Source organism: Gastrolobium bilobum, unplaced genomic scaffold (genome assembly GCF_033153095.1).
Source record: "Gastrolobium bilobum isolate Gb01-03AN ecotype WA unplaced genomic scaffold, APGP_CSIRO_Gbil_v1 utg333, whole genome shotgun sequence".
In the NCBI taxonomy this organism is placed as follows: Eukaryota; Viridiplantae; Streptophyta; class Magnoliopsida; order Fabales; family Fabaceae; genus Gastrolobium; species Gastrolobium bilobum.
Genome location: NW_026898265.1, coordinates 428,592 through 453,709, shown reverse-complemented (window position 1 = coordinate 453,709; position 25,118 = coordinate 428,592). Strand labels below are relative to the sequence as shown.

Sequence of the window (25,118 nt, the reverse complement as noted above, 5' to 3'; positions counted from 1 at the left end):
AGGTGCATATTTTTATTTGCGAGGAGGTGGAAAACTACAACGTAACTTCATCTGGGGAGATAGGGATAATAAATGAGCTTGTCATCTTATTGGGTGGGACACCCTCACGAAGCCTAAGACGGAGAGGGGACTTGGTTTTAAAAAATTGACCATTATGAATGACGCGTTTCTGGCTAAGTTGATTTGGAGAATCCAGGATAATTCTCAGGCCTTATGGGTACAAGTTCTTGTGGCTAAATATAATAACAATATAAGGAGGTCTAATTTGTTTGTTCATAAAATGGGAGACTCAAGATTGTGGGCTAAACTTATGTAGAGTTTGGGATAATATGAAAGCATCTCAAAGTTGGGAGATTGGTGATGGTAATCAGGCTAGATTTTGGGATGATAAATGGACACCTCTCCCTACTGCTTTGGTGGAATTAGCTTCAGACTCGATTCCTCTTGAACATCGACACTCAAGGGTTAAAGATCTAGTAGATGATAATGGTGATTGGAATTTAAGCCCTTGTGAAAATGTGTTGAACCTACACACAATTCTGGTGATCAGAAGTTGTCTTCCGCTTAATCCATTAGATGGTCCGGATAAGATTGTTTGGTCTTTTAATGGCTGCAATACACCAACAATGAAAGAGTTTTATGATATGCTTGACAAAAGAAATAGAAGTGTAAGTAGCACAGAGGTTAAATGGGATATAGTGTGGAAGTGGAAAGGGCCACAAAAAATGAAACTATTTACGTGGAAACTCCTGCATGGTAGATTTCTCACGAGAGATTGGACTGCTCGATGGGGTGCTGATAACTCAACTTGTGATATTTGTATGAAGAGCAGAGAAACAATTCTGCATGCCCTAAGAGATTGTGATCGTATAAAGCCAATATGGAAGAGATTGCTCCCCAGGTATAAGTGGTTTGATTTTTTTAACGTAAATCAAGATAACTGGATTGAGGTTAATTTATTGTGCAATAGCATGAGGCCTTTCAACGTTGCTTGGAGGTCCTTGTTCATTTGCACTGTTTGGTTTATTTGGTATGGGGAAATAGGACTGTTCATAATTGTGATACACCTAACATCAATATGATGACCCAAACGATAATTGATAGAGTTATGGAGATACAGGAAGCTTGGAAGGCTGAGAGTAATGCTGGGCCTCATCTGGTTACTAATAATCAAGTTGAATTTATTCAATGGAGGAAACCAGATGATGGTTGGATGAAAATGAATACGGATGGGGCAGCTCGAGGTAGTCTTGGTCAGGCTGCGTGTGGAGGGATTTTTCGTAATTCTGACGGGGATTGGTGTGGTGGTTTCTCATACTATATTGGTGTCTGCACTGCCTTTACTGCTGAATTATGGGGTGTTTTGAAGGGTCTGGAAGTAGGCTGGAACAAAGGGTGAAGACAGGTCATTATTGAAAGTGATGCTCTCAATATCATCACTTTGCTCACTATTGCGTAAAATCGGCAAGTGTACCGATCGTACCAAGTAATAAAATGATGAGTAGAGTATCGTCTCCACGAGGATTGAGGCACCGAAGTTATTATAGCTATTCCTCTCTTGTTGGATTAATAAAAATAGTTTGAGAACAATTGTAGTTTGTGAAATAAATGAAATTAATTCAAAATAAATGTAAATGGTTCACAGGTTCTTTTATAATTAAAGAACAAAAGATTAAAGGTTGAGAAAATATCTGAGAAAATATTGCGGTAAAGAGAAACAAACACCTTTACGATCCCCACCTTGTAACTTGGATTACATTTATGTTTACTTATTCAATTGATCAAACGATTCATCATCTTTTATATGATTAGTTAAGCCCTAATCCCTTAGTGACTTTAACCTTATTAACTCTATTAGAATCCTAATCCCTTAGAAATCCCTTTTCAAGTTAACCCTTAGAATCAATGAATCTTTAACGTTTGCGGTTCATGTAGCCTATCCCTAGTGCGTACATGAACAGTTATCTTACCCTTTGTCAGGAATTAGAATTTCAATATCCCTATTGAAAACCCTAACCCTCGCAATCCTAATAGATTGATCAGTTCTAAAAGAATTACGTAATGAAGAACAAGGCAAGATAAATTCAATTTAAATAAATAAACATAAACTTCAACCAAACTACAAGGGGTTCACATCAAGGGTTGTGACCCTTACCACAATTATAAAACTAGCCAGACATAACAATATCAAGAATGAAAGACAATATAAAAACTCCCCCAAACTCCATAGATGATTGGTGAATCTTCAATATCCCCAGTGCAGACTTGATGTTGATCCGTCTCCGCCGCTCACGAACATAAACCGAGTGTTTCTCCGTATTCCCTCTGCCTCCAAGCACCAAGAGTTCTCTTAGAATATCAATAATCTTGATTCTAAACCCCCAAATGTGTTTTTAAGGGTAAAGAATTCGTGCCCTAAGTGGATTCCTCAAGTGGGCTTAAGTTGGATCTTTCGGGGAGCTTAAGCTTGCTCATTCGCGCTTAAGCTTGCTGATTTACGAATGCAGAAGTAACGTACGCGCTTAAGCTTGCTGGAGCGAGCTTAAGCCTGCTCTTCGCGTCTGAAATTCTTCCTTGGCTCGAGCTTAAGCCTGCTGGAGCGAGCTTAAGCTTGCTAAGGCCGAACATATTTGCTTATACAGGAGGCTTTAGCTTGCTAATTGGGGCTTAAGCCTGCTTAGGCAGAGGCCATTTGCTGGTTTTAGGAGGCTTTAGCTTCGAATTGGGGGCTTAAGCCCCCTCTCTAACAACTTGATAATCTTGATGAGATCTTTTAAATCTTCTTGTTTTGATCTTCATCTTTCATATCTTCAATTCTTCCTCCTTTTATCTTCAAATCCCTTCAAAATAGAAAATGTATATCATTTAATTGATAATTCATAAAGTTCATGATTATTGTATTAAAACCCTAGTTTTTGACTTATTCAACTTGATAATTTATATTAATTTAGTCTATAAAACAAGATAAACTAAAGGTTTATCAAACAATTCCCAGATTTGAATATTGTTGTCCTCAGCAATTAATTAGAATAAGACTATGGGAAAGTTTGGAGACGGCTGGTCATGCTTAATGAATAACAGACAGAAAATTTATCAATAATGAGATATCAAAGTATTCAAGTTCAATAGCAATAATACATCGAGTTCAAGCATACATTCACATTCACTAGTCATAGAATCATAACTTGAGATCTCAAAATAAAGAGTAGTTTAATTCAAATCCACAACACCCTCTCACTGGATTTTTATTTATTCACTCACACTCAGTGTTTAAGGGTATATGTTTCACTCTTACTTCACTTAATTAACACTACCATAGGCTTGTTTATATTCTCACTCTCCACAATCTAATAAGTATACAAAGTCAATCAAGAGGTCTTTGTTAAGGTTGTAACGTGGCTTAGGTAAAAGGGAAGGAATCATCTGGGTAAGTGGCTCAAGATTACTGATTAAAATTCAATTTTTAAAGAGGAATTTATATATGATTGTTCATCATATAGATTTTTCTTATTTGCTTACTCCTCCTTTCTTCTTTCACTTATTCATGAATCTTTTCTTTCTTTCCCTTTTCCTTTTGTTTTTCTTTTTCTGTTTTTGTACAGATACACCTTCCAACCTTTTTCTTTTCATTTTTCTTTTCCACCACATTTTGGCTTTTTCCTCTTTTCACCTTTTCTTCCATATACTAGACTTTGATTTCTTTTCTTTTTGTTCCAATCATACCTAGTTCCTCATTTAATTTTAAAAATTAATCAGTTCAGGTGAGGATGTGTATGGAGTGGCTATTCATAATAAGCTGTCAATGAACAAACAGGCCTAGGCTCAAAGGGGCTTAATCTAAGAATAACATTCAGGGTGGCTATTTGGCTATCTAGCTTTTAGAAAGAACTGCCTCTATTATTTCAACAATTATATACTACATACCATCTCAAGGAGAAACAAAACAAGTTCTAGAGTGATTCAACCAGTAAAGTTCACACCAAAAAAATAATTTCTGTTTACGCTCAAAAGCTTACGGCTAATGGTGTGAGACTTATTTTCCACTCTCTATTTGATTACTTTAGTTATTTTTCTTATTCTAGTGAATTATTAAGCATGCTTGACTTACGCTCATTTATGTATGAAAATAATTTTTACATTATTATACTCTTAATCTCAACTATCAACCAATTTCATGTAATTATTTACTATGCATACATATCAAGCACAATGGAAAATTCTAAAAATTCACCATTTTAAAATTTCACTAAATATTTAGTGATTAAGGATGGATGGGGTCTTAAAATTAAGTTGAAAACTTTAAAATTTAAAGTAAACTAATATAATTGAAAACTTAAAAATAAAATTAAACTAAAACAAAATAAATTGGAAAGGTTAAAATAACTCCCCTGAAGTAGACATGAATTCTCTGATTTTCTGTTGAACCTTCTATTGTTCCTCTGTGTGTGATACCTCAGATAACGCGTATGCGGCCCCAATTCCCAGATTTAGAACATTGTTGTCCTCAACAATAACTAAACTAGTAGAAAAAATAACTGCTGCGCAAGTAAAAACAACACACACATGTGAAATATCAAGCAGAAAATAACATGACCAATGTACTGGAGAGTTACAACCCAACACACTAAAGATGTCTAAATGACCCTAACATAATCAAATAAGAAAATGACTCAAAATTTATTGGGTTGCCTCCCAACCAGCGCTTGTTTAACGTCTCGAGCCTGACGAGAACAATTTAAACTTCAGATGAAGCTAAAGGGATAGAAACTTGGTCCCTACTTACTTGCTCTCCATGATATACTTTCAATCTAGACCCATTGACTTTGAAAGGTCTTTCAGCATTGAGTGGTGAGATTTCAACAGTACCATATGGAAACACTGTCTTAACAATAAAGGGACCAGACCAACGAGATTTGAGCTTACCTGGAAACAACCTCAGTCGAGAGTTGTATAGTAATACCTGCTGTCCTGGCTCAAACTCTTTTGGTTGGATCTTTTTGTCATGCCACTTCTTTGTCTTCTCTTTGTAAATCCTGGCATTTTCATATGCTACTAACCTGAACTCATCAAGCTCATTTAATTGCAGTAATCTTTTATCGTTAGCCTTTGATGGTTCAAAATTCAAGAATTTAACAGCCCACAGAGCCTTATGTTCTAACTCTACAGGAAGATGGCAAGACTTACCGTACACCAGTTGGAATGGTGACATACCTATTGGTGTTTTGAAGGCTGTCCTGTATGCCCAGAGTGCATCATCCAGCTTCTTGGCCCAATCCTTCCTTGAGCTGCCTACAGTCTTTTCCAGAATCCTCTTCAGCTCTCTGTTTGAAATTTCTACTTGACCATTGGTTTGAGGATGGTATGGTGTAGCCACCTTGTGAGTGACACCATACTTTGTAAGCAAGCTTTCAAACTGCTTATTGCAGAAGTGAGTGCCACCATCACTGATGATTGCCCAAGGAACTCCAAAGCGGGTGAAAATATTCTTCCGTAAGAAAGAAACTACCACCTTTGCATCATTCGTAGGCAAAGCAGCCGCTTCTAGCCACTTGGACACGTAGTCCACAGCAACCAGGATGTATTGGTTAGAATATGACTTAGGGAATGGTCCCATGAAGTCAATCCCCCAAACATCAAACAATTCTACCTCCAATATGCAGTTGAGGGGCATCTCATCTTTGCGGGATATGTTTCCCGTCCTCTGGCACTTATCACATCTCTCTACAAACTCTCGTGCAGCCTTAAAAATTGTAGGCCAATAATACCCACTTTGCAACACCTTCTGTGCAGTTCTGTTGCCTCCAAAATGTCCTCCATAGTCAGATGCATGACAATGCCACAAAATATCCGGCATTTCGAATTCAGCTACACACCTGCGAATAACACCATCAGCACATTGAAAATAAAGAAAAAGGTTATCCCAGTGGTACCTCCTTGTATCATGAAGAAATTTCTTTTTCTGCTGCCAAGTGAGATCTTCAGGCATTGAGCCAGCAGCTTTGTAGTTTGCAAAGTTTGCAAACCATGGATGCATAAGTACTGCCATCACTTGCTCATCAGGAAAAGATTCATTGACCTCAATTTCAGGTCCTTCTTGTAAGCTCTTGTCTTGAATCCTAGACAAGTGATCAACAACTTTATTCTCCACTCCAACTTTGTCTTTGATTTCCAAGTCAAACTCTTAGAACAAGAGCATCCAACGCAGTAAACGTGGCTTTGCATCCTGCTTGGTCATCAAATACTTAAGAGCAGCATGGTCAGTAAATACAATAACTTTAGAACCTATCAAATAAGATATAAATTTATCTAATGCATAAACCACTGCTAGCATCTCTTTTTCAGTAGCGGCATAGTTGGCCAGTGCCTCATTAAAGACTTTGCTAGCATAGTAAATAACATGCAACAACTTGTTCTTACGCTGACCAAGGACTGCACCCATTGCGTATGCGCTCGCATCACACATGAGTTCGAACGGAAGACTCCAATCTGGCGCTGTCAGAACAGGCGCCGTGGTAAGCTTTTCCTTCAACACATTGAATGCATTGAGGCAAGCTTCATAAAAAAGGAACTCATTTTCCTTCACCAACAGCTGGCTAAGAGGCTTTGCAATCTTTGAAAAATCTCTGATGAATCTTCGATAAAAACCTGCATGGCCTAAGAAACTTCGCACACCATTAGCATTAACGAGAGGGGGAAGTTTTTCAATCAACATCAACTTAGCCTTATCAACCTTAATGCCTTTTTCAGAAATTTTGTGGCCTAACTCTATACCATCTCGCACCATAAAATGACATTTTTCCCAATTTAAAACCAGATTAGTTTCTTGACATCTTTTCAAAACCTTAGCTAAATTAACTAAGCATGAATCAAAGCAAGAACCAAAGACAGAAAAATCATCCATAAATACCTCTAAACATTTTTCTACCATATCAGAGAAGATAGAAAGCATACACCTTTGAAATGTCGCGGGTGCATTGCAGAGGCCGAATGACATTCTTCTGTAAGCAAAAACTCTGAATGGGCACGTAAAAGCAGTTTTCTCTTGATCCTCTGGTGCCACTGGAATTTGATAATAGCCGGAATAACCATCTAAGAAGCAATAAAAATCATGCCCGGCTAACCTTTCTAGCATTTGATTAATGAAAGGAAGGGGAAATGATCCTTCCTTGTAGCATCGTTCAATCTCCTATAGTCCACACACATCCTCCACCCAGTAATGGTTCTGGTGGGAATTAACTCATTCTGCTCATTTCTCACAACAGTCACTCCTCCTTTCTTTGGAACTGTCTGTACTGGACTCACCCATGCAGTGTTAGAAATTAGGTAAATCATCCCAGCATCCATGAGCTTCATCACTTCCTTGCGGACTACTTCCTTCAGAGTGGGGTTTAGTCTCCTCTGAGGCTGCCTCACTGGTTTGACATTGTCTTCCATGAGAATCTTGTGAGTACAGAAAGAAGGGTTGATGCCCTTCAAGTCAGAAATAGACCACCCAATGGCTGCTTTGTGCTCCTTGAGCACTTCTAACAGCTTCTCTTCTTCTTCTGTAGACAACGCTTTATTTATGATGACAGGATATTGCTCTTCATCTCCCAAGAAGGCGTATTTCAAAGTCTCAGGTAATTCCTTCAATTCTGTTTTTGGTGCCAAAGTAACTGAGTCATCTTCTTTCTTTTCTAGCACTTCAAATACAATATCTCGCTCTTCTTTTGGAGTAGCTTCATCTTGAGAATTCAACTCTTCTCTAAGCTCTTGATCATCAAGCTCTTCTTCTTTGAGCACCTCTTCAAACACTTCAAGCCTGAAGCAATCATTCTGATCAAATGAGTTCTTCATAGCATCAAAAACATTGATGGTGATTTTCTCATCATTCATCCTCAGCTCGAGCTTCTCTTGTTCCACATCAATCATGGCTCGAGCTGTGGCTAAGAACGGTCTACCCAACAGAAGGGGTATTTCACTTTCTTCCTCCATATCTAGCACAATAAAATCAGCAGGGAAGATGAACTTGTCAACTTTAACAAGAACGTCTTCTATGATTCCATTAGGTCTCCTCAAAGAATGGTCAGCAAGTTGTAGAGAGACCATGGTCGGCTTCAACTCAGAAATTCCCAAAGATTTGCATATGGACAATGGCATAAATTGATGCTTGCTCCAAGATCACAAAGTGCCCGACCAACATTGGTGTTGCCTATCACAATTGGGATGTTGAAACTTCCCGGATCTCGAAGCTTTGGTGGAAACTTCTTCTGTATAATGGCACTGCTCTCCTCAGTAAGTGCTACTGTCTCACAATCCTGCAACTTATGCTTTCTAGACAATAAATCTTTCATGAATTTAGCATAGTTAGGCATATTAGCTAAAGCTTCAGCAAAGGAATATTACCTTGCAACTTTTTAAACATATCTAAAAACCTAGCATACTGTTGCTTCTGTGCTTGCTGCTTGAGCTTCATAGGATAAGGAGGTTTCTCAAAGCGAGAATAATCCATCAGTTGCTTTGGAGCTTCAACAGATTTCTCCTTTGCCCCTTCTTTTTCTTGCCTTGCAGGCTCTTCTTTCTCACTTGAAGGTGTTTCCACTTCTTTTTCACGCTCTGGCTCAATTAATGGTTCATCAACCTTCTTTTGCTGAACCAATTTTGGCTTGTCTTGAGGAGTGATCACTATCCCACTCCTGGTTACAATGGACTTGCAGTCTGCCTTTGGATTCAAAATAGTATCTCCAGGAATCTGCCCTTGAGCTCTTTCAACTAACTGCCTAGACAACTGGTCTATCTGGTTCTCCAAGTTCCAGATGGAAGCATCTTAGTTCTTGTGGTAGGCTCTTGTCTCATTTATAAAGGCATCCGTAGTTTGCATGTGATCATTTGTGGTCTTGGAAAGCTGCAACATCGCTTTCTCCAATTCGGATGGCTCTTTATGTGGCAAAGGAGGAGGTTGCAGGTATTTGTTGGATTTATAATCTAAGCCTCCCCCTTGATTTCTTCTCTGAAAGTTGCTCCCTTGGCAGCCATTCTGATTCCTCTGGTAACTTTGGGTATTCTGTGGTGGCCTTGGATTATACCACACTCCATTGACCTGGAATGGTTCAGCTCCATTGAGTGTCGGGCACTCATTAGTATCATGCGGCTCTTTGCAGTACTCACAGTTGAATACATTAACTTTAGCTGTTGAGATCTGCATTTTATCTAGCTTGGCGTTCAAACTGGCTAGCTGTTGAGAGATCACCTTTTGCTCAGCTAGTGATGCATTATTGCTCCCCAATTGTAAGATCCCTTTCTTGGGCTGAACAGGTTGGGCAGTCATAGATGCATTTTCATTCCTTGCCATAAAATCAATCAGCTCTAAGGTTTGAGCTGCTGTCTTCTTCCCTATGGTTCCACCGGCTGCACCATTGACAACCATTCTGCATTCTGGTGTCATCCCATTATAGAAGAATCTGACTTTCTTTCCCTCCGGCAAGTCATATTGTGGGCATTTTCTGATCAACTCCTGGAATCGGGTCCAGGCTGCACATAAGGTCTCTTCTGGTTGTTGAGTAAAATTGGTGATTTCATTCACCAACTTATTGTACTTTTCCATGGAAAAGTGCTCAGCAAAGAATTTGGTTACTAACTCGTCCCATGTGCGGATACTGTTAGGAGCCTGTCGATCTAACCATTTGAGAGCTCTCCCGGTCAAAGCAAACAGGAACAATCGGAGTCTGATCGCATCATCTGTCACTCTGTTGTGCTTAGTTGTATCACAGATCCTTAAAAATCTGTCTATGAAGTCGTGAGGATCTTTATAGTCTTCCCCACCAAACTGAGTTTTCTCCACCAACGTGATTAGTGCTGGTTGGATGTCATAGTTATTGGCATTAATTGGTGGCTTGACAATGCTCGAGTTTGGCCTTGTGAATTGTGGGGCCAAGACTGACTCCATCAACTCAGCTGCTGGTGGATCTTGAGCTGCCATCTCTGTTTCTACTTCAAACTGTGGAGTAGAAGTTTCTGCTTCAAACTGTGAAGTAGAAGTTTCTTCTTGCCTCTTCTGCTTGGTAAGTTGTCTTAATCTTTTTGCAGTCTTTTCTATCTCTGGATCGTATATCAAAGTCTCAGGATCAACTGTACCACGCATAAACTAAAGCAAACAAATTAGTAACATAAAATCCAATCAAAAAAATCAAAAGTTATAAATAACTTGGCGTAGTCAATCCCCGGCAACGACGCGAAAAACTTATTGCGTAAAATCAGCAAGTGTACCGATCGTTCCAAGTAATAAAATGATAAGTAGAGTATCGTCTCCACGAGGATTGAGGCACCGAAGTTATTATAGTTATTCCTCTCTTGTTGGATTAATAAAAATAGTTTGAGAACAATTGTAGTTTGTGAAATAAATGAAAATAATTCAAAATAAATGTAAATGGTTCACAGGTTCTTTTATAATTAAAGAACAAAAGATTAAAGGTTGAGAAAATATTTGAGAAAATATTGCGGTAAAGAGAAACAAACACCTTTACGATCCCCATCTTGCAACTTGGATGACATTTATGTTTACTTATTCAATTGATCAAACGATTCATCATCTTTTATATGATTAGTTAAGCCCTAATCCCTTAGTGACTTTAACCTTATTAACTCTATTAGAATCCTAATCCTTAGAAATCCCTTTTCAAGTTAACCCTTAGAATCAATGAATCTTTAACGTTTGCGGTTCATGTAGCCTATCCCTAGTGCGTACATGAACAGTTATCTTACCCTTTGTTAGGAATTAGAATTCTAATATCCCTATTGAAAACCCTAACCCTCGCAATCCTAATAGATTGATCAGTTCTAAAAGAATTACGTAATGAAGAACAAGGCAAGATAAATTCAATTTAAATAAATAAACATAAACTTCAACCAAACTACAAGGGGTTCACGTCAAGGGTTGTGACCCTTACCACAATTATAAAACTAGCCAGACATAACAATATCAAGAATGAAAGACAATATAAAAACTCCCCCAAACTCCATAGATGATTGGTGAATCTTCAATATCCCCAGTGCAGACTTGATGTTGATCCGTCTCCGCCGCTCACGAACATGAACCGAGTGTTTCTCCGCTTTCCCTCTGCCTCCAAGCACCAAGAGTTCTCTTAGAATATCAATAATCCTGATTCTGAACCCCCAAATGTGTTTTTAAGGGTAAAGAATTCGTGCCCTAAGTGGATTCCTCAAGTGGGCTTAAGTTGGATCTTTCGGGGAGCTTAAGCTTGCTCATTCGCGCTTAAGCTTGCTGATTTATGAATGCAGAAGTAACGTTCGCGCTTAAGCTTGCTGGAGCGAGCTTAAGCCTGCTCTTCGCGTCTGAAATTCTTCCTTGGCTCGAGCTTAAGCCTGCTGGAGTGAGCTTAAGTTTGCTAAGGCCAAACATATTTGCTTATACAAGAGGCTTTAGCTTGCTAATTGGGGCTTAAGCCTGCTTAAGCAGATGCCATTTGCTAGTTTTAGGAGGCATTAGCTTCGAAACCCCTCTCTAACAACTTGATAATCTTGATGAGATCTTTTAAATCTTCTTGCTTTGATCTTCATCTTTCATATCTTCAATTCTTCCTCCTTTTATCTTCAAATCCCTTCAAAATAGCAAATGTATACCATTTAATTGATAATTCATAAAGTTCATGATTATTGTATTAAAACCCTAGTTTTTGACTTATTCAACTTGATAATTTATATTAATTTAGTCTATAAAACAAGATAAACAAAAGGTTTATCACTCACCAAGAATGGTGATGCAGCTCGTGAGTCCCATTTAGTGACTCGTATATGAGCATGGATAGCGTGTGAGTGGAATATTAAGTTCATTCATACCTTTAGAGAAGTTAATACTTGTGCAGACTGGTTATTTGAACAAGAAATAAAGCGTCTTATAAAAATCCGAGTAAACTTTTTCCAAAACATTTCTAAAAACGTTCACGTGAGGTACTGCGAAAGCGTAAATCTAAAACATACATCTACTAATTAATCCCATTAGCCAGTACTAGTGGCCGTTGACCAGTGTCATTCCTGACGGAGTCTCACGGACAGTATAACAGCTGTATTTTGGATAACTGGGAACATGGTCCCGCACATACAGTTGACCTAATAGACACAATAATTTAAACAGACAGCTTGCAAGTTCCACACGGACTGCGATCCCCTCTCGGGTCAATACAAATAATAAGGCTCCATGCCCAAATTAACTGAATGCATACATCAAGTCTATATTAATTCTAAAATATAAAAACATCATTGAATAATCAGTGGCTCTAAGGATACAATCATGAGCCTAAATAAATACAAGACATAATCTCCAAATAACAATAATTAAGCATGTTAACAAATCTACATGTCATCATAAAGTCTAAACATAATATAAAATAATCAGCTGCATCATCAACTACTCCAATGCGGGGGCCTTGCCCCTAGAAGCATCACCACTACTTTGGGTACCTGCAATGATGTCCCCAAACGGGGTGAGATAACAACATCTCTGTAAGCTCAAGGTTCATAGGATCCTCTAATCCCCTGATCTCACTTCCTGCATGACAAGTCAGATATAAAGCATATAATATAAGCATACAACATAAACATAGCATCATCATATCATCCTTGTGTAACCCCAGGGTCAAAGCCATAGACGATTACACATGTGTGACTCCAGGGTCAAGCCATAGACAGTCAACACTACCTCAGTATGAAATAGCTCCCAGAGTCAAGTCATAGGCAGCCTACATACCATGATCACTGGCCAGGATCCTCATAACATATATCATCAGTGCATCATCATAACATGAAGATCATATAACATCTATATGAATGAATGAATGCACATATACATCATACCATATACGTACTTTCATACAATACAACCATAATACCCACCATCATGGTGGGGCCACAAGAGAGAGGATGCAACTAAAACTAGGAGCTTACCTCATGGAGCTTAGCACAAGCCCACACTCCAATATAATACGTATGCTCCAACAAAATCCTCAAGGGTAAGGTTTTCTAGGCACATCTAGAGTAAGAACCATTCACATCATTAATTACATATTAATTAATCAAGTCATATCCACGATTTAATAATTTAATGATTATACTTTTCATACTTATATGCCAATGATATGCCCATTACAAGTCTAGACCAATTATTACTTAATACATATTTTAGTGCATTATTACAAGCCACCTCAATCTTCAATTACTTACATAGCTTAGAATCACATGCAAGGTTCACTTAGGTAACTTAGATTATTTTCAACTCATCCAAGCAATATATATATGATTATTATAGGTTACTAAAGGTTTCCATAAGCCTAATTAGCCTAAAGATCACTTTTACGGTGTTTTTCATAACTGTACACGCTTCTGTTTTCTAGTAACTGGGCGCGACCCTCTTGTTATAAAATTCTCATCTTTAAGTATGTTAATCCAGACTCAATTAACTTTCCAATAAGGTATCATATGCCTCATTTGGAGTTTTCTAGCTTCGGTTATCACCATTTGAAGTTGGATAATCAAAGCTGTTTGCCAACTCCGAACATAGCCCTAAACATTCTTTACCATTTCTAAGATTCTGGAAAATCTACTAAACCAATTTCTCTAAAAAATTTATGCAGACAACTAGACACCGTTAGCTTTAATTCAAAATATTATGAGCCTAATTTGAGTAAGAAATGAGGGAGAAACAATTTGTGGAAGTTGCAGCTATGTACAACCCCTGCACATGACCTCCCAGGGTAATCCTCACTCAAACAAACATACAGAATGATATACATCTTTAATTGGTACCAAAATTTTATACCATATAACTAACATCTCAATCTTCAAAATTATACAAGGAACATACCTATATGACCTCTGTGGAGGAAGATATGCTCTCCCCAAGTTAGCCTAAAAACTTGTTATTTAGCTCTAAGTGTGTTTACTTAACAAACCTTAATTACTTTTGTTTAACCACCCTAATTCACATTAATTCTTGGATTTTTCTATCATTAGGTCATATTATGAAATCCCCTTAGTCACATTATGTCATGATACTTAAAGTTTACTAATTTCTTGATTAGTGCACCTAAACCCTACTTAAGTCCAATTTTAGAGTTTAATCATTAATTAATGTATTATGCAAAGTCCACGTCACTTAACAACTAAATTAATGTCCTAATTAGGTCTTAATATTAATTTTAACATAGTGACCCTATCTTAAGCATACATGGCCGAATTATTAGTGGTGAAGATTAGGGTTTTTAATCTTATTTTCTTAATCCTTTCTTTAGCTAATTAATCTCTACCCTTAATTAATCCACTAATTCATCATTTTCTTATTTTTAACACAACTAAACCCTCATATACTTAAGGGGGCAGATTTGATTACTTATGCTAATTGAGTTTTTAGCCATCCTTAATCAAGATTAGTGAGTTTTACTTAGAGACAACCCGCCTAGTTAATCTTTCTCATCATTTTTCCACACTTAACAACTTAATCACATTTTTTTTGTCATCAAACCCTAACCATACATTACATGGCCGAAATGTTTATGCTATTGATACTAGTGATTTGTTGCTTGCATTTGGGGTCAGGTTTGATGACCGTGTCACCGGGAAGCTGGAGGCTTTTGCCAGTAGGGCTAAGATTGTTCATATAGATATTGATTCTGCTGAGATTGGGAAGAACAAGCAACCCCACTTGTCGGTTTGTGCGGATTTGAAGTTGGCCTTGGAAGGCATTAATCGGATTTTGGAGAGCAAGAGGAGGAGCAAGGGAAATCTTGATCTTCAAGCTTGGAGGGAAGAGTTGAATGTGCAGAAAAAGAAATTCCCCTTGAGTTACAAGACATTTGAGGATGGTATTTCCCCTCAGTGTGCCATTGAGGTTCTTGATGAACTTACAAATGGAAATGCAATAATTAGTACTGGAGTTGGACAACACCAGATGTGGGCTGCTCAATATTAAAAGTATAAGAGACCTAGACAGTGGTTAACATCAGGGGGTCTTGGAGCTATGGGTTTTGGATTGCCTGCTGCAATTGGTGCTGCTGTTGCTAACCCTCATGCAATTGTAGTTGATATTGATGGAGATGGTAGTTTCATTATGAATGTACAAGAGCTAGCCACTATAAGAGTGGAGAATCTCCCCATCAAGATCTTGTTGTTGAATAATCAACACTTGGGCATGGTTGTTCAGTGGGAGGATCGATTCTACAAATCAAATAGAGGTCACACGTATCTAGGAGACCCATCTAATGCGACAGAGATTTTCCCAGACATGTTGAAGTTCGCAGATGCATGTGGGATACCAGCAGCTCGTGTGACAAAGAAGGAAGAACTTAGAGGAGCAATACAGAAAATGTTGGACACACCTGGGCCCTACCTTCTTGATGTTATTGTACCCCATCAGGAGCATGTCTTGCCAATGATTCCGAGTAATGGATCCTTCAAGGATGTGATAACTGAGGGTGATGGCAGAACTAGTTACTGATTTACTTGACCAAATTTTCCTTGATGGTTGTTTTGTACAATATATAATGTCATAGTCGCAGGATTTGACATGTGGTGAGATCCTAGTTTGTGGTAATTTTGGTAGTAAGACTATTTATTTCCTTTTATTCGATTAATATCTAAAAGAATCTAATTGTTTCAATGTTTAACTGAAATAAATATTAATGAAGTCAGATATAATGAAGCATTTTGAAAATGAGATCAAGATACCATGCAAGTTATATATTGAATCTTTTTATTTTCCTTTTAATCATTCAGTAAACGGTAAGCTCTTTTAACTTTTTCTTGAACTCACCCGGCAATCATGATAAGCACATTCCATTTTAAACTTAGGGTTTTCAATTAATGGAACTTGTGATTAATTTCCTTAGTTTAACAGTGGGGATTTGTACCGTTTTGTTGACAAAACATATCTGGTGTTCTATCTTCACTGAGTGATCCCGAAATTCAGATATAGTTTTCAGAAGTCAGAATTATATATGAAATTGGGAACGAACAAAAATAGATATCGTAAACGACCACTTCAATGACCCGCATCATGTTTCAAGGTATCTTTTCTCCCATCATATTCTTCAATATCCGCTGAGCTGTGTCCTCCTGAATTTTTGAACTTGGTTTTAAGAAATCTGTGTCCTCCTGAATTTTTATAACCAAACCTTTTGACCTTTGAACTGCAACCAAACATATGAAGCCGAGAAAGGATGCCAGCTCAGAATAATGTGTGGCACTCAGTTAACTAAAAATTGTATACACACATGACCACTTGGATTTGTACTTGTGTTTTGTAATTTGCTAGATAAATTATGAATTACCAGTGTTTGCAAATGGGACAACTTTGCAGCACCTAGAAACCAAGGGTTTGATGGGCAAGTAATTATATAAGCATAACTATTTAAACTTTTTGTGGTAGTAAAAAACGAGAAGAGAAGAAAAAGGTGAGTAAGAAAGATTAAAGTTTGTTTTCTAAAAGAGAAGAAGATCAAACCTTCCATTGGGATCCTTGAGCAAGAGGTACACGCTGTCTGAATGTGTACCCACCCTTGAATATATTCCTCTATATAAGTTAGATGATGAATCCATGAATGATATATATATATATATATATATAAATCTTGCTTGATGTATGTTATATATACATGGAATTAATAGTAACGGCGAAAGTTCATCACCTTATATCACAATCATGAGCAACTGTAAAAAATAAAATAAAATAAAAAAATAATATGCAACATAATGAACCAATTCTACCCTATGTCTTGACTCTTAAATCACCATATCACTAGCCAATCGAAACAAATCCAGAACCAATAAAGTATAGCATAGTATATCAATGTCTCGCTAAAAAGGGATAGAGTAAGAGTTGTACGTTGAGGAAAGTAACAATGGGGCGGTAAGTAAGAGGGTAGAAAATAACAATGGGGCGAAAGAAAATACGGTGGAGAATGAGATTGAACCAAGCATTACTCACCTCTATTTCTTTTTTTGGAAACACATTAATTACTCACCTCTCTAAACATAGTGTTCATCGTCTTTCTAGAAATTTCATAAAAGAATTGAGGATAGATCATCTCTTCAAGAATCTATGTGTTAGTAGACCTTTTGGAATGGTAGAGGAGATAATATGACCTTCCACGTACACGACACACATTGAGATTTGTCACCACTAGTCAGGAGTAGTCTTCCACGTAGAGACAAAATTTTGAAACCTGGCAACCATGCAAGCGATTGCTGAGACTTTGTCAAATAAACGATGTGGAACCTGGTGAAGAATGAAAAATCAAGCCCAACGTTATATTAAAAAAAGGAAACAGTTCTTCCCAATAATAATCATTTAATGCTATTGCTTGTTTTGTTTCGATTATTCCAGTTGCTATTTTAAATTTCACTAATTAATATTATTTAATGCTAATTGGTATTTATTTACTTGTTAATGATTTGAAATTTTTGAATGAGAAAAGTGTTTATACTTTTAAATGACACAACTTATATCCTTTTACTCTCACAAAGAGGTGGGACCCACACATTTATTTTTTTGTCAACTCTCTCTCTTCCTTTTTCTATTTTTCTCTCTCTTAAAATGACACAATTTTACATCCTTTAAAATGATACACACTTTTCTCTTTTTCAATTGTGTCATTTAATAGTCGTTGATTTCTTTTTTAACTAATATATATTCTTTTCTTTTTTTCTCTGTTAGACATGATTTGGTATTTATTTATCTTTATTTAGCATTAACTGTAATTGATGTGTATCACGTAATTCCCTTATTTTAACTTTGATTATTATTTTTCTTTTGGCTATTGATCTGGTAATAATTTGAAAAGGGATAAAAAGGATTTTATAACAAACTTGAAAAGGGGTGGCTCAGTTGTGCCAACTTGTTAACCCCATAATATTTAGAGTCATTTTGATTGCGACAGTCTAATGACTGAGATCTTGTTTTATTAGGGTGAGCATGACAATCTTCCTAGAATTAATTTTTTTTTTTAATTTCTGTTCTCAGGAACAGAAATGGATAAAAAACTCGTTTAGTAAAACCAGTTTATTTTTTTGTTCTCGGGATGAACCGGATTAATTTTTGTGCTGGGGAACAGAAAAAAGAATCAGAAATTTTTTCCTTTTTTGTTCCCGGACACAAAATGAGAAACACTTATCTCTCTTAATCACTCTCCATCTCTACCATCATCACCACCACCACCATCATCCCAACACGACCACCGCCACCATCGTTGTCGCCGTCGTCGTACCACTAGTACTGCCGTGACCACCCCCCACCACGACGATGTCACTACCACCATCACCACCACCTCCACCCATTACTACCACCATGCCACCATCACCACCACCTCCACCTATTACTGCCACCATCACCACCACCACAACTACCACCGCTGCAACCACCACCATCACCACCACCACCATCATCACAACCACTGCCTCCACCGCCACTACCGCCATCACCACGCCACTGCCACTGCCACCACTACAACACCACCACTATCATTGCTGCAACCACAACCGACACCGCCGCCGCCGCCACCAACCACCACCACCATCGTCACAGCCACTACTGTCACCAATATCACCATCGCCACTATTACACCACCCCCGCCACTACCATCACCACCACCGCCACCATCACCACCACCACCACTACCACCACCGCCACCATCACCACCACCACCACTACCACTGTCACCTACCATCACCGCCGCAGCCACTGCCATCACAACCACCACCACCTCCATGATGCCATCACAACCACCACCACCATGCCACCGCTACCATTGTCGCCGCCACCAACCACCATCCCCACCACTATCGCCGTCGCCGCCATCATTACCACCACCATCGTCGCTTTCACAACCATCACCACTATCATCACCACGTCACTGCCACCGCCGCCGCCATACCGCCGCCGCCGCCACCACCACCATGCCACCCCCCGTCGTCACCACCACCACAACCACATCATATGGAAAGGAAAGTGATGATCCGAATTTTTTTTATATTTAATTGGAATTATTTTTTATTATATTATTTGTTGTGTTATCAAATGCAATTCTCATTCTCGAAATAAAAATAGAACATATTATTGAACATATTTTTTTTTTCAGAAACTGTTCCAAGGAACAAAAATAGAAAAGAATTGCTTCTTTTCATAAATAGTGCTAGGGAATAGAATGGTTGTTATGCACACCCTTAAAATACTACTATTACTACTATTAATAGGAGGCAGTTTAGTCATGACAGCTTGTCGACTTTGCATATTTTTTTGATTATTTTAGTTATGAAAGTTTGATGACCTAAGCTTATTAAAAAAAAGGATTGTTTAAATTTTAAAGAGATTGGCTAAGATAAGACAGCTTGTTAATCCCGCAATTATTATTTCGAATTATTTTAACTGTGATAGCTTGATAGTCCGAAACTTTCGAATCTAAAACTTCTAAATGAATTATTTTTAAAATTAAAATCAAATCAACACTTAGAACATTCTAAATGAACTCTTTATGTCAAATTAAAATAAAATTTTAATAATTTAGTTTTCATACTTCCTAAATAATCATATTTATCTTTTACAAGAATAAATAAATATTTTTAAAAGCTATTAATAATTAGCACAATTAATTTAAGGTAACCATTTTTTAATGAGTGTGTCAGGGATGCAGTGAGATTAAGTTTCCACCCCTCCCTGTGCATAGTTAGACTCCTGAACCTTGATCTAAGATTTTAAAGGCCAGTTTTCAATAAAAAGTTTTCCAATTTTTTAAATTAAATAAAATTGATAGCAACTCCATGTTTCTTTTTTATACATTAAAATTAATTTCGGGTCGTTACGGGTGTGCATGACAAACCATTCTATTCCCCGGCACTATTTCTGAAAAGAAATAATTTTTTTTTATTTCTGTGTCTTGGAACAGTTTCTGAGAAAAAAAAATGTGTTTGATAACATGTTCTATTTTTATTCCGAGAATGAGAATTGCAAACCACAACAAATATATAACAAATATAATTCCTATTAAGCATAAAAAAATTTCGGATCATCACTTTCATTTCCTTAGGGTGTGGTGGTGGAGACGTGATTATGATAGTGGTGGTGGTGGTGGTGACAACAATGGTTGCGGCAATAGTGGTGGCGGTTGGTGGCGATGGTAGTGGCAGCGATGGTTGTGGTGGTGGTGGTGGTGATGGTGACGACAGTGGCCGGTGGCGGTGGTAGTAGTGGTGGTGTGGTAGTGGTTGTATGGTGGTGGTGGTGATGACATGATGGTGTGGTGACAGCAGTGGTTGCGGCGATGATGGTGGTGGTTGGTGACAGTGATGGTGACGACGATGGTAGTGGTGATGGCGTGATAGTGGGTGGAGGTGGTGATGATGGTGATGGTGGTGCTGATGACAACACTGGTGATACGACGACGATGGCGATGATGGTGGCGGTTGTCGTGTCTGGATGATGGTGGTGATGATGGTAGTGGTGGAGAGTCATGAAGAGAGACAAGTGTTTCTCATTTTATACCCGCTAACAAAAGAAAAATAGAAATTTTTTTATTCTTTTTTCTGTTCCCCAACATAAAAATTAAATAGGTTCATCCCGGGAACAAAAAAATAAATTAGTTTTATCATACTCTATTTTTTTTTTTGAGAACAGAAATTAAAGAAAAAAAAGATTTCGAAAAGATTGTCATACAGACAACTAATCTCAAGCAATTAATTTTAGAAGTTCAGCTCCAGTGATTTTGCCTTGACAAAAGTGACACTACAGTTGAAATTGAAATCAAGTGTTATTAATATCTAAAATCAATTTACGAGAAATTCACCATGTTGTTATTAGACCATACTATAACTTCACCATACTAGTATTATGACTTTAATTAGCAAGGTATTCCTCGATCGTGTCCCCATCCATTTCCTTCGCTTCAACACAGAGGTGATGTTATAGTACACACTTATATTGTTACTACTGGCATTGGAAATGTTAATTTATAATTGTAACAAAGTCGATAAAAAATATTTTAATCCAAAATCTTAGGATATTGGTTGAGGGTATTTTAATGATTTATATTATTCTCTAACTCATCCTCTCACGCAATAGCTCTTTAGGCTTGAAACGTGGATATTGTACAAGCCCAACTTTTTTATTTTTACCTTGTACTTATTTAATTCCACTAAAAAATTGGGGCAGTGAGGATCGAACCGAACTCGTGACCTTGTGACCTCTGAAGCTCTGATACCATGTTATGCGCCACTTCAACCCAAAACTTTAAGGCATTGGGTGAGGCTAAATTAATTATTTTATATCTTTCTAACATACCCCTCACGCAAGAGCCCTTTAGGCTTAAAGCGTGGATATGGCACAAGCCTTTTTTTTTTTTTTTGGTACATTGCCAGGAGGTATCCCCATTCAACCTTCTCCGGGCACCATGCCCTCGGCCCGTTTGGGCTAGCCCCTCATTGTAACAGTGGGTGCACTAAGCTTCGCAATCGGAGAAAGGACGAGACTAATCCCCCAACCGAAGATTTTTTGACTTATCCTCTGGCCCCCAAATTTTTTTCAAGAAACTGCTTGAGGCAGGGTTTGATCCCTGCACCAAGCAATCCCTTGGGAGCTTAGCTGCCAACTGAGCTACCTTTGGGGGTTGGCACAAGCCTATTTTGTTTTGGTCTGCCTTGTGCTTTTCTTAATTTCACCTGAAAGTGGGAGTAGTGGAGGAGATCGAACTCGTGACCTTATGGTCACTGAAGGCTCTGATACTATGTAAAGAACATGTTTCAACCTAAAATCTTAAAGTATTGGTTAATGGCCTTTTTAATAATTTATATTATTCTTTAATACAAGTGAAAAGTTGACGAAATTGCTTAGCTTAGAATCCAACACAGACCCACGTCAATTCAGCAAAGAGGAACAACAAAAATGGGCAAATGAAAGCATAGATAAATTGTCTCACCAACCACAAAATGTCTGATAACAGGTATGTCATGAAGCAAAGTGACGAAATTGGTGTGTGTGTTTTTTTTAGCCTTCCTTCCATGTTGAGCACATATTTTATTTGAAATGTCACATACACGAAGAGATGTGCAAAATGTCCAAAAGAACCAAACCGCTCCACATTTTAAAAATCGGTTATTTTTAAAAACCGATTTCATATGAAACTGCATTTTATTTTATAAACTGGTTATTTACCAAACCATAAAAATAATTGGTTATCCATAACCAAACTATTTTACAATTAAAGAACAAATAAGTATTATCTTTTATTCTTAGCATTAAGATGTGAAAATTACATAAATATAAATCATTTTTAAATGTGACATTATTAGAAAAGTCTCAAATACTAACAGAATTTATCAAAGAAAAATATTTTGTCGAAAATTTGACAAAAATCATATTACGTAAAAAATAGAGACGAAATTTTTTTTCGCTGAAACTAGAGACGGAACAAGATTTTGTCATAATCACTGACATAAATTTTTTAGGGACAAAATATTTCAGTCAAAATTCTTAATAAAATCTAAATTCCGTCGAAACTTTCAACAGAAAAAATTATGTCAAACTTTTCAACAAAAAATAATTCTGTAAATTTTTTTGACGAAACACATTTCCATAAAAAAAATTGACAGAAAATAATTTCGTCAAAATTTTTTACAAAAAATATTTCCGTCCAAATTTTCGACGAAAAATATTTCCAGCAAAATTTTCAACAAAACGCATTTACAGCGAAAATTTTGACGAAAAATATTTTCAACAAAACGCATTTACAGCGATAATTTTGACCAAAAATATTTACGTAAAAAATTTTGACAAAAAATATTTTCAGCAAAATTTTCAACAAAACATATTTACAACGAAAATTTTGACCAAAAATATTTACGTAAAATATTTTTACGAAAAATATTTCAGAAATTTTTTTTGACGAATAATATTTCTATAAAAAATTCCGACGAAATTTTTTTTTGTCAAAGTTCTTTACGGAATCTAAATTACCTCCAATCATTTCCCTTAGATTTTTTGATGAAAAATATTTTTATAAAGCATTTTGACGAAAAACATTTTTGTCAAATTTTTTATCGAAATATTGTTCGTCAACGAAATTTTTTCATAGAAATGTGTTTCGTTGAAAAATTTTGATGGAAATGTTTTTTATCAAAAAACCTGACCGAAATATTTTTCGTCAAAAATTTTCGATGGAAATGTGTTTCGTTAAAAATTTTGACAAACTTTTTTTTGTCAAAAAGTTTAACGAAGATGTTTTCGTCGAAAACTTTTGACGGAATTTGAATTCTATAAAGAATTTTGATGAAATTATTTTTCGTCAAAAGTTTTCGAAGGAAATGTGTTTCGTGGAAAATTTTGATAGAAATATTTTTCGTCAAAAATTTTGATAGAAATATTTTTCGTCAAAAAATTTGATGAATATGTTTTTTTGTGAGATATTTTGACTAAATTTATATTCCGTAAAAAAATTCGACAATTTTTTTTTTGAAGGAAATGTTTTCCATAAAAATAACGTGAAACAATTTCTATAAGAATCATTTCGTCATTAGAGTTCCAAAACAATGAAGATTCTTGCAAGAAATAGTTGGTCAACTACCTATAACCAGGAGAAACAAACGAATACTTATAAAAATTGCACAATCCATGAAAAATCGATTTTGAATTTGTTAAAAAATCGGTTTTGAACTTGATAACCGGTTTATGGTTCATAACCGGTTTTGATTTAAAACCGGTTTTGAATTAAAACTGGTTTAAAATCGGTTTTAAATCAAAACCGATTTTGAACCATAAACCGGTTTTGAAACCGGTTTTGAACCGGTTTGGATAATAAAAACCGGTTTTTTTTTAAAAAACTGGTTCGGTTTGAAAACAAACCATTTCAAACCGGTTCGGTTTGGATTTTGCCAAAACCAGTTATGAACCGCTCCATGCACATCCCTACATACACGTGTAGAAAAATGTATATTCTTAATTGAACCTACCGACGTAATTAATCAACACAATAAAAATTAAAAATTGAAATTGGCATACGTGACAATGTCTGGATAATGAGAAGACGAAGCTTAAACAAACTTTTATTAAAGACTTAAGAAATTATGATGGGGAGGGGACTACAAATATAGAGACATTTTATTATGATGCACATGAAAACAAAGTGAGAGAACCAAAATATAAGTATATAAGTATACAAATATTAGTTTAGCCCATGCCAAAAATTTTGACGTATTAAATTATCAAAATATTTATCATAAATACACAAATCTATTAGGAAAAAATTTACTATGAATTCTAGCATACTTATCTAAGTTATTTACTAAATAATGTCACATAGTATTGAAAATTAAAATGAACAATTGTCAATGATAATATATCAAAACAAACATATAAAAAAGCATTAACATTTCTGATAAGCATTCCAAACATAAGAATCTCACTTGCCTCACACAGCATAATAAGTAATGAACCAAGCATTGTCCTAAGGATATGAATACACATAAATATAATAATTATATGTATAACAACATGTAATAAAAAAATTTAAAAGATAATAAAGAATTACATACCTAAAATTGCAAACGACGCTCTTCTAAACTGACGAAATCTTCAAGGATAGAATTTGTAGTAAAAGTTTCAGCAATCTCTCTTTGAACCAAGAAGCTTGAAAACGTCGATGATGTTTTTCTTTTGAAAATGGATAGGAGCATTTAGGTTGATATGACCCAGCTATTAAATAAGCTCTTCGTATCTCATCGACTTCATTAGCTAAATATTCCCAAATTGGCTTACGTTTTCCTGGATCTCGTTCAAAAATTTTATTTTTGACCATAATAACATCATCAGTATGTTCAATTCTACGACACTTTGAAGGAGATTGCTAATGAGAAGGTGCACCAATTCAGAAATTATGTTCGTAGGAGCATCACTTGATTCACTTTCAGAGACTACTTTCTTTTTAAAGAACACATCTATACTTTTATGTTTATCCTTGCCCATACTTTTTCAACCTACATGTCAATTTGTAGGTAGACATTTATATTAAAGTAGCTAAACAAAGATCATATTTATGTCAAATGGATGAGGGAGCAAAACGATTTAGACAAATAACGAAAAACCAAATAAA

General features: G+C 36.5%; 1 protein-coding gene, 1 non-coding gene and 1 pseudogene across 2 annotated transcripts; 2 read left to right on the top strand and 1 right to left on the bottom strand.

Annotated features, from left to right (window-relative positions):
• Positions 1–8,806: 8,806 nt before the first annotated feature.
• Positions 8,807–10,120, bottom strand: LOC133314342 (uncharacterized). The gene has a single exon (XM_061515810.1). The coding sequence runs from the start codon at positions 10,118–10,120 to the stop codon at positions 8,807–8,809; it is 1,314 nt and encodes a 437-aa protein (XP_061371794.1).
• On the top strand, positions 9,462–9,568 carry LOC133314361 (small nucleolar RNA R71). Its single transcript, XR_009751946.1, has one exon. It is a non-coding gene; the product is annotated as a small nucleolar RNA R71 (small nucleolar RNA).
• Positions 10,121–14,527: 4,407 nt separating the features above from the next.
• LOC133314341 (acetolactate synthase 2, chloroplastic-like) lies at positions 14,528–15,484 on the top strand (annotated as a pseudogene).
• The last annotated feature ends 9,634 nt before the right edge of the window (positions 15,485–25,118 follow it).